This window comes from Scyliorhinus canicula, chromosome 10 (assembly GCF_902713615.1).
Source record: "Scyliorhinus canicula chromosome 10, sScyCan1.1, whole genome shotgun sequence".
NCBI lineage: Eukaryota > Metazoa > Chordata > Chondrichthyes > Carcharhiniformes > Scyliorhinidae > Scyliorhinus > Scyliorhinus canicula.
The window spans coordinates 57,922,998-57,932,775 of NC_052155.1; the positions used below are offsets into that span (position 1 = coordinate 57,922,998).

General features: G+C 45.3%; 1 protein-coding gene across 1 annotated transcript; it reads left to right on the plus strand.

Moving 5' to 3' along the window:
- Positions 1-3,550: 3,550 nt before the first annotated feature.
- On the plus strand, positions 3,551-5,460 carry LOC119972395 (glycogen synthase kinase binding protein). The gene has a single exon (XM_038809006.1). It carries the CDS (start codon positions 4,081-4,083, stop codon positions 4,615-4,617), a length of 537 nt encoding a protein of 178 aa, XP_038664934.1. The 5' UTR covers positions 3,551-4,080; the 3' UTR covers positions 4,618-5,460.
- Positions 5,461-9,778: the final 4,318 nt, after the last annotated feature.

Consider the following 9,778-nt stretch of genomic DNA (forward strand, 5'->3'; position numbering starts at 1 on the left):
TCCAGGTGCGGTGCCAGTTTTGTTGTTGTGGAACTCCACAAATCCTGTGCCTGAGTCAACACTTAGTCGCAGGAACGGAGAATCCTGCTGCAAAATTTTTTTTAATTTAAATAAATTTAGAGTACACGATTATTTTTTTTCCAATTAAGGGGCAACTTAGCGTGGCCAATCCACCTACCCTGCATGTCTTTGGGTTGCAGGGGTGAAACTCACGCAGACATGGGGAGAATGTGCAAACTCCACACGGACAGTGACCCAGGGCCAGGATTCAAACCTGGGTCCTCAGTGCCAAGTCCCAGTGCTAACCACTGTGCCACATGCCGCCCACCGCTGCAGAATTTAAAAAGCAATTAACTGCGGATGCTGGGACCTGAAACCAAAACAGAAAATGCTGGGTAATCTCAGCGGGTCTGACAGCATCTGGAGAGAGAGAACGGAGCTAACGTTTCCAGTCTGCTGAGATTGTACAGATTTGTTTGCATTTTAAAATCAAGGTATTGTTTGGCTACAAACCACTGTAAGTCATCAAGCACAGAGGTAATAGATAAATGGAGTTTCAGAATATAGCCAATAGAATTATGGGTGAGCTCACGAGGTGAGAGTCGGCTGGGAGAGCACTGTCAAGTCTAGAGGTAACAAAACCAGGGGACAAGACCAATGAAAAGCGGAGGATAATCTTTTGTTGATACCTCAACGTTCATTTCAAACATAGGGCAAATAAAATAGCAGTTGACAATGTGTGTGGTTGTATTTTCCTTAAGTATTTTCATTCAAATGTTAACATTTTACATTTAAAACACTTAACAGTACAAAACAAAATAAACCCAATCCCAACCCCCCCCCCCCCCCCCCACACACGTCAATCATCCTGCCCACTTCACCCCCTCCCCGAGCAGTTGATGATCAATCGCTCCCCGAAATGTAGTATAAACATACCCCGTCTTTTGGGGAACCCCTCACTCATCGCTCTTAGAGTGTATTTCACCTTTTCTAAGTGCAGGAACTCCATTAAATTCCCCAGCCACACCGATGCGCAGGGTGGAGAAGTTGACCTCTACACCAACAGAACCCACCTGCGACCAATCAACGAGGCAAAGGCTAAAATATCTGCCCCCACTCCCGCCTGCAACCCCAGCATGTCTGACACCCCGTATAAGGCCCCCAGGGGACTGGGCTCTAAATCCACATGCAAGATCGCCAGCATGATGCTGAAGAACGACCTCCAAAATGTCTCCAACTTTGAAAACGACCAGAACATGTGCATGTGATTGGCTAGGCCCCTCCCACACCACTCACAAATATCGTCTACCCCCTCAAACAGCCGGCTCAGCTTTGACTTCGTCAGGTGGACTCTGTGTATTACCTTTGGCTGCATCAACATCAGCTTCAACCTCATGTGTCAAGCTGCCTGGGGATCCAGATTGCCCATGACTGGACACGGATCCACAAGTGGAACCTAGCCAGTCTGGGGGAAGAAGTAAAAAAGGACCTACAGAGATGCGAACACTCATGCTCTCCCTGGCGTGGAGGACACAGACAATCAAGATGAATGTACTGTCCAGGTTCCTCTTCCTCTTTAGGTCCATACCGAACTACATCCCCGAGGTATTTGTTAGGGACGTGATACAGAAGACAAGCTAGCGACCCTTAGAGGAACTGACGGAGAGACTGCAGCTACCTAACGGAAACGAACTCCAACACCTACAGCTTAAGAACTTTCTCTGCAAGGAGATAACAGCTTACCCACAGACCCCAAGACACACAATGCTAGAGGAGCTACTGGATGCGGGGAATCTGCGGAGAGTGTGGGGGGCAACTGCAGGACTTGTACGGACGACTCCCCACTGGACAAAACACGGGAGAAATGGAAGGAAGAACTAGGGACGGAAATAGGGTGGGGATTCGAGAGTGAAGCACTGATCAGGGCCAACTCCACCTCCTCCTGTGGAAGACTAAGCCTCATGCAGCTGGAAGTGGCGCACAGAGCACACCTGGCAAGAACCAGAATGAACAGCTTCTTCCCGGATGTGGATAAATGTGAACAGTGCCAGGGAGGCCCAGCCAACCACATCTGCATGTCCTGGGCATTCCCCAGACTTGTCCGGTTTTGCACAGCTTTTTTCGAGGCAATATCCAAGGTGTGGGGTGAGGGTGGAGTTGTGCCCAAGAGTGGCAGTCTCCGGGATATCGGACCAGCCAAAACTATTCCTGGGGAAGAGGGCTGACGCCCTTGCATTTACTTGTCTAATCACCCACTGGAGAATCCTGCTCGGCTGGCGATCAGCAGCATCACCCACAGCTACAGACTGGCTGGCAGACGTGTCGGAATTTCTCCACCGGGAGAAGCTCAAATTCACTATCCGAGGGTCAGAGGATGGCTTCAAAGCTTGGAGGCCATTCACCCATTTGTTCCAGGACCTGTTTGGGGCCAATAGAGTTGGGGGAGGGTGGCACAGGGGAGCTAACGTGACTGCAGTGAACAGATAGGGAAGGGAGGGGAGTGGAAGGCCAGAGAGGAGGGGGAGTCTGGAGAACAGCCGAACCAGATATCAGGAGGCCTAGAGCAAGACCAGAAAAATCAGAACCCTCAAAGAAACACCAAAAATAGGGGGGGGGGGGGGGCGGGGAGAAGGGAAGTGGGGCCAAATGACAAGGAGGGAGGGAGGGGGGGAGGCACCACATGCAGGTAAATAGAGGATAACTGCCACTGTATAATAAGTAACCTACGAAAAACAACAAAAGGAGGGGGTGAATGGCGGGTGGCAGCAAGGAGGGGGAACGTGTGTCATACCTTTGTTGATTTTACAGTGTATAAAATGTAAAACAAATTCCGATGAAACGTTATTGACCTGAAACGTTAATTATTTCTCTCCCCATAGATGCTGCCAGGCCGGCTGAGCATTATCTAGTTTTATTCCAAATCCCGGTCGTCCTTCAGTATGTTGTCGACATTTAAGTCTGTCGCTGATTGTTGTGGAAGCACAAAAGGCTTAAATGTAAAAACAAGATCAGAGTTTCTATTTTGTAAACAGTTAAACATGTTGACAGCGAGCCTTCATATGATTCATTCGAAAACCGGAGTCGTTGGCAGAAATTCTTTGTGACTAAGAAAAGGACCTCTGACTTGTTTACCTCGGTGGGTTATTTTATTGATAATTAGCAGTGCCTAGTTTCGATTTGAGTTATTTATTGAACCACCTAGGCCAATTACGGGCAGAAGGAATAAGAAAAAAAACCTTTAACCGATCGCTATCTGTTTCTGACTAAGCCACAGTTCCGGCTGCTGACCATAAATATCTCACAAATTACTGGAACAACTTGTAGCTAATCAGTGTTTACTTCTTGTATCCGAATGTGCGCGCGTTACGCTTCCACGTTGTTTTAGTCCCCCCCACTATACATGTTCGTGGATTGAGAGGAATACACGTTTCAGATGCATTCGTTGGTGTTGAGCGCCCCAACGGCCCAAGTCTTCAAATGAACACAATCGCAGCCCATTCGTTGCAGTGTCCCAGTGATGCTGTGTGTGTGTGTGTGTGTGCAGTGAGGCAGGCCGGTGCTCTGCTCCAACATGTGGCAGATTATTGTTACAAACCAGTGACGTAGACTGCCATTCATTCTCTTCCACTGAAGCCGAATGCACCACCTCCTGAATGGAGAAGGGGGGGAGAGACTAGAGAAGGACATCCATTCAATCACAAATAAGACCGGGGAGCAGTGGTTCATCAAATGGCAAGTTGAACCTGATGTTAATTCAATCGTAATCCTTTGATTGCCAACCGATTCTGTGGAATCAGATATTTATAAAGAGGGTGATGACCAACCCCCCCCCCCCCAACAGGCCGGGGAATGGGCGTTTCTGGGTTGGTGTCAGCCTTTGTTTACACCTGAAAGGCACAGGGTGTGTGGAGAGTGTGTTTGTGCGATCGGAGAGAAGGAGGAGTCTTTCCTTCCTGCTGCACACAAACAATCTCCTGCCCCGCAACCTCAGTGCCTTCCTCCACCGTTCATTGTTTTTAACCAGCACCCTTCCCCCCCACCTCCAAAAAGAAATCCCCCGATGTTTTCACATATAAGCTAATGTGTCCGACCAGCTACCGTAAGAGAAAGGACGGAGAGGCAGAGAGGGAGGCGGAACCACAGCCGCCGGCAGCAGAAGAAAAACAAAGCGGAGATAAGAAGATGCCGCGGCGGAGGGAGAGCTTCCTGCTGCTGGAGCAGGCCGTCACCGTCGACTCGAAGGAGATCGACGCTCTGGTGGCTAAAATCGGGGAGACTCTGCAGTTCCAGCGGATCCCCAGCGGCAGCGGCGGCACGAAGCAGCAGGAGCAGCAGTACCCACAGCAACAACAGCAGCAGCAGCAGGAGCCGCGGCTGCCGGCCAAGTGTGGAATGTGTTGTATCGAGCGCTGGAAGGTTCCCAGTCGCAACAAACCCTACAGCGTCCCGAGCCGCGGCCGGGAGCCGGGAGCGCCGGCCAAGCAGCCAGAGTGCGGGCCGCGCTACCGCCAGCACGCCCACCAGAAACTCGAGCAGCTCCTGTCGTCCGGCAACCTGATCAAAGAAGCAGTGAGGCGCCTCCATAGCCGACACCACTATGCACACATCTACTCCTAGAAGCTGACTCTGTAGCGGAGGCATTTGTTTGTTCAGCAGAAAAGCTGGAGCCCCGGGGGGGGGGGGGGGGGGGTGTTGGGTAAAGAAGAAAACCCCCAATAATATCTTTAATTATAAAGCTCGGTGGCCGACTGTGCAAATACATGGAAACGATCGCCACCCGAATTGACTGACCGGGGCAGGGCTACCGTGTGAAATTTCAAAGCTTAAAAAAAGATTATTTGTCTGAACGTACTGTACAATATTACGTTAATAAAACCTTAGGGATCCACTTTTTGCATAAGTCCAAACGACTGCAAAGTTATTTTTATTCTCTCAAACGAACGATGCAAAAAAACAGTAAATATTTTGGACGTTGATTTTTTTTGAACGGGTATTCGTGAGGTTACGCAACACCATGTTTACAGCAGAGAATCACACAGCCTGGTGCTTGTTTTTTTTGAAGTCGGACACCACAAGGTCGTTATCACGTCGACCTTGATGTTTTTTTGTTTCTCAATGGACTCCGTGTTTTGACTGGCCGCTTCCACAAATGGTTGAATTCCCCCAAACCGTTTAATCAGCGGTGAACTGAATAACACATGGCAGCTGAGCGGAGACAACCCCGCATTCCAACTCTCGACACAGTACACCAGGAATTCCGCGAACTGTTTACAGTGCGTGTCGTACCCCCAGTGGCTTTGGGACCTGGTTCAATGGAGAAGGAGGGTTACGTTCGCAGTTATCCAATAGCCACTTCATTTTAGCTACAATAAATAAATGTATGCTTCGTAACGGAGTACTCTGTTATTCCTGTTATACAGGAATTGATGTGTTGAATAAAATTAATGCAGTTAAACCAGTTTTTAGTTTCTTTTTTTAAATCACGTTTTGCATGAGTTATAATTTGCGCGGGTCTATTCAGTTAGAAAGGAAATAAGTGGTTTGGTGCATGATACCACAGGGGTATTAATTAGGAAATCGTTAAAAGAGTTGAGTGAGCAATATGTATTCTGATGTGTGGAGCACTCTTCGCCCATTTGTATTTCGGTCAGTTCCACAAAGCATTGTTAGATGTGATGATCGTTTGCATGAAGAGGGGTCTTGTCCTCGTAAATCGAGGGATGCCTCAGGCTTTATTTAAAAAAATGCAAGTTCTTTTAATGGACCACATGTGTCCCTTTAAATATTCAAATATTTTGCCATTTCTTGGAAGCTTTTTGGGGATGTTGAGCAAGCATAATTTACTGTAAATTTCCAGTGGTGTCTGTTGAATAGTAGAACTAGTGCTGGACTGGCTGAAACATGTGTTTTGTTATATAATCTAATGTGGATTCATGGAATAGGAATTTACTAAAAAAGCATAATTCAATGCACCTGACACACTTTAAACATTAAAGTTCTTAGAAATTTTTAACACCAATGAATTTAAACATCATCCAAATGACCTATTGGAAAAATGCCTCACAAAATATTCAAACTTCTTTGGCATGTTCCCAAATGGCTATAATATTTGCTGCATAAACCTATCATGTTATTCTGAGTAAGTTATATAAATTAATAACTTTTATTAAAGAAAAATTGTGCATTTGATAAATCATTTTTACCTTTGGGAAGGTTCTTTTTTTGTTTCAAAGATTTGTCAGAAAATTAGCTCAAAAGAAGCATTATTGATTGTAACAATTAGCGAGGAAGCTATATCCAATTTTACATTGCCTCTAACTTTCTATGGCCTTTCAGTGCTGTTTCAAAGACTGAAGTAGCTCACAAATCTGACTGGGTCAGCCATTCCTGTGCAATTGTATGAATCATGCTCTTCCAATACAATTGAAATTGGTAAATGTAGTTAAAATGCACAGGGTTTTATATAGTTTTGCCGCTTGTCCGATTCTCTGAAGTTAGTTTTCTGAAGTTAAACCATCAAGTGTCAGGAAAAGGAAGGAACTTAATCAGCATTAAGACCATGAAAACATTACCAGTTCTGGGATGACCATGTAGCTATTCTTGGCTATTGAAAAACAAAATGACTAATGGGTTACAGGAAGGCACAAGAAATAGAAAACAGACTGAAGATGAGACAATAATTCAAGTAAATGATAAAACAGCCTGAGGGGATTTTATAAAGTCAGAAGAGAAAAAAAGAGACAAACAAGTGAAATTAAATTATACCGTGAGTGTATCAAAGTTCAGACGGTATAGTTACAACATGCAAAATTTGAAGAGAGCCATAGAAAACGCAAGTGAAACATGCAAAAATAAATTTTTATTCCAATTGTTCTTTATATATTTGCCCCAACCCTGCATTGAATGTACACACCTCACAGGATTGAATAATAGCTGTGGACAAATAGCTTCTGCCTGAGGGGCTGGTTTAGCTCACTGTGCTAAATTGCTGGCTTTTAAAGCAGGCCAGCAGCACGGTTCAATTCCCGTACCAGCCTCCCCAGACAGGTGCCGGAATGTGGCGACCAGGGGCTTTTCACAGTAACTTCATTGAAGCCTACTCGTGACAATGTGATTTTCATTTTCATTTGATTTCAATTTAAGGCATCTAAGCCTTCCTGTGGGGAAGGAGTTTGTTGCCCCAAACATATTCACATTTGTCTGTGTTTATATATCTTTATCGTATAAACTGTACTACATTTAGTATATGTTTATCATGTTCCAGGAAATAAGTTATTAATATATTGCATGCTGAATAATATGGTGCTTTGTCGTTTCCCACAGATTTGTGGGGCATAAATAACTGATTAAAATAACTAGGTATCTACCATTTGAATTTACAAAACATGAACACATAAAAAGTAGCAATATAACCCCAATGGAGAGCATTTAAACAAAAAACAACCCCTTAGTCTACTCGTATGATAATATAACCCAAGGGGTAACAGGAAAATGCCCATTACCTGGACCAGAGCTCTGGGCAATTTGCACATGTATTTCTTTCTCTGTAAAGATAGACTTAACAAACAATAGAGCAAGCCTTGGTTTGAATCATTAACCTGCTTTATTCCATGCCATTCCAATTTAAGCAGGTCATCTGCCCTGACTTAAACAGGAGGTCTTCTAACCTCTCGCATTTTGAACTCCTTCCCTCAGTGAAGGCTCCCTCAGCATTTTCCTTAAGTAAAGAAAATGTGTCTTCCTTTTTAGCTATCCATGTTTAAAACAATGTTCTTCTCTCGCATCTTTACCCTCAATGGCAGACAAAAATCAAAGGGTGAGTGAGAGGTGTCTTCTGAATTACCCAGAAAAGCTATTGAATTGCATCTTTTTAACATCTGATGAGCATTTTAACAAAATTCTGTCCAACTACTGTCGTGCATCCATACGGAATTGCCCTTAGAAACTCCTTAAAGCAAACTTTAACCGAAAAGCAAAGTTTGAAAAATAAATCATATCCAGATTCTATCTGTGCAAACAAATAGTCAAAAAGTCCAGAAACATGCCAGTAATAGTGTGCACTATGTCAACATAGAAACATTGGGATAGCACGGTGGCACAGAGGTTAGCATTGCTGCCTCACGGCGCTGAAGTCCCAGGTTTGATCCTGGCTCTGGATCACTGTCCGTATGGAGTTTGCACATTCTCCCCTTGTTTGCGTGTGTTTCGCCCCCACAACTCAAAAGATGTGCAGGGTAGGTGGATTGGCCACGCTAAACTGCCCCTTATTGGAAAAAACAAATTGGGTACCCTAAATTTACAAAAAAAACATAGAAACATTAAAAATATGAGCAGGAGTAGGCCATTCAGCCCTTCAAGCCTGTTAAGCCATACATTATGATCCTGGCTGATCATCCAACTCAGTAAAATGTTTCTGCTATTCCCCCCATATCATAGAACACAGAATTTACAGTGCAGAAGGAGGCCATTTGGCCCATCGACCCTTGAAAGCCCACTCCACTTAAGCTCACACTTCCATCCTATCCCTGTAACCCCTCCTAATCTTTTAGGACACTCAGGGCAATTTAGCATAGCCAATCAACCTAACCTGAACATCTTTGGACTTTGGGAGGAAATCGGAGCACCCGGAGGAAACCCACAGGGAGAACGTGCAGACTCCGCACAAACGGTGACCCAAGCCGGGAATTGAACCTGGGACCCTGGAGCTGTGGAGCCTCAGTGCTAACCACTGCTTTACCATGCCGCTATCCTTTGATTCTATGTCACGCTAAGAGCTATATCTAATCCTTTCTTGAAAATATACAATGCTTTGTCCTCAACTGCTTCCTGTGGTAGCAAATTCTACAGGCTTACCACTCTCTGGGTGAAGACATTTCTCCTCATCTCAGCTCTAAAAGACTATCCTTAGATTATGACCCCCTGGTTACAGACACCCCCACCCTAAGGAACATGCTCCCTGCAAGTACCCTGTCTAATTCTGTTAGAATTTTATATGTTTCCTTTATATCATAGAATACCTTCAGTACAGAAAGAGACCATTTGGCCCATCGAGTCTGCATCGACCCTTTGAAAGAGCACCCTATTTCCTGCCCTGTGTCCTCACCCTAAGGGGCAATTTAGCATGTCCAATCCACCTAACCTGCACATCTTTGGACTGTGGGAGGAAACTGGAGCACCTGGAGGAAACCCACACAGACACGGGGAGAAAGTGCAAACTCCACATAGTCATCCAAGGTGGGAATCAAACTCAGGTCCTTGGCGCTGTGAGGCAACAATGCTAATCACTGCACCACCACGTTGCCCCTTCAATGTGATTCCCATTCATCCTTCTGAACTCCAGCGAATATAATCCTAACCAACTCAATCTCGCCTCATAAATCTGTTATGCCAGCTCAGGAATCAGCCTGGTAAATCCTCTCTGCACACCCTCTACATGTCACCTAACACTCAGGTAAGACAAGTCCAGGGAGTTCCTGTCGTGAAATTGTGTGTGAGAGAGAAATGTGTCTTGGAATTGTAGTTTTCCATTGCAAAATAACACCCAGGAATGTGCTTAACACCAGATTATTATTTTTTTATTTTATAAATTTAGAGTGCCCATTTTTTCCAATTAAGGGGCAATTTAGCGTGGCCAATCCACCTAGCCTGCACATCTTTGGGTTGTGGGGGTGAAACGCACGCAAACACGGGGATAATGTGCAAACTCCACATGGACAGTGACCCAGAGCCGGGATCGAACCTGGGACCTCGGCGCCGTGTGACAGCAGTGGTAACCATT

Excerpts from the sequence above, each read along its gene's own strand:
- LOC119972395 (XM_038809006.1), top strand. The coding sequence starts at position 4,081 with ATGTGTCCGACCAGCTACCGTAAGAGAAAGGACGGAGAGGCAGAGAGG.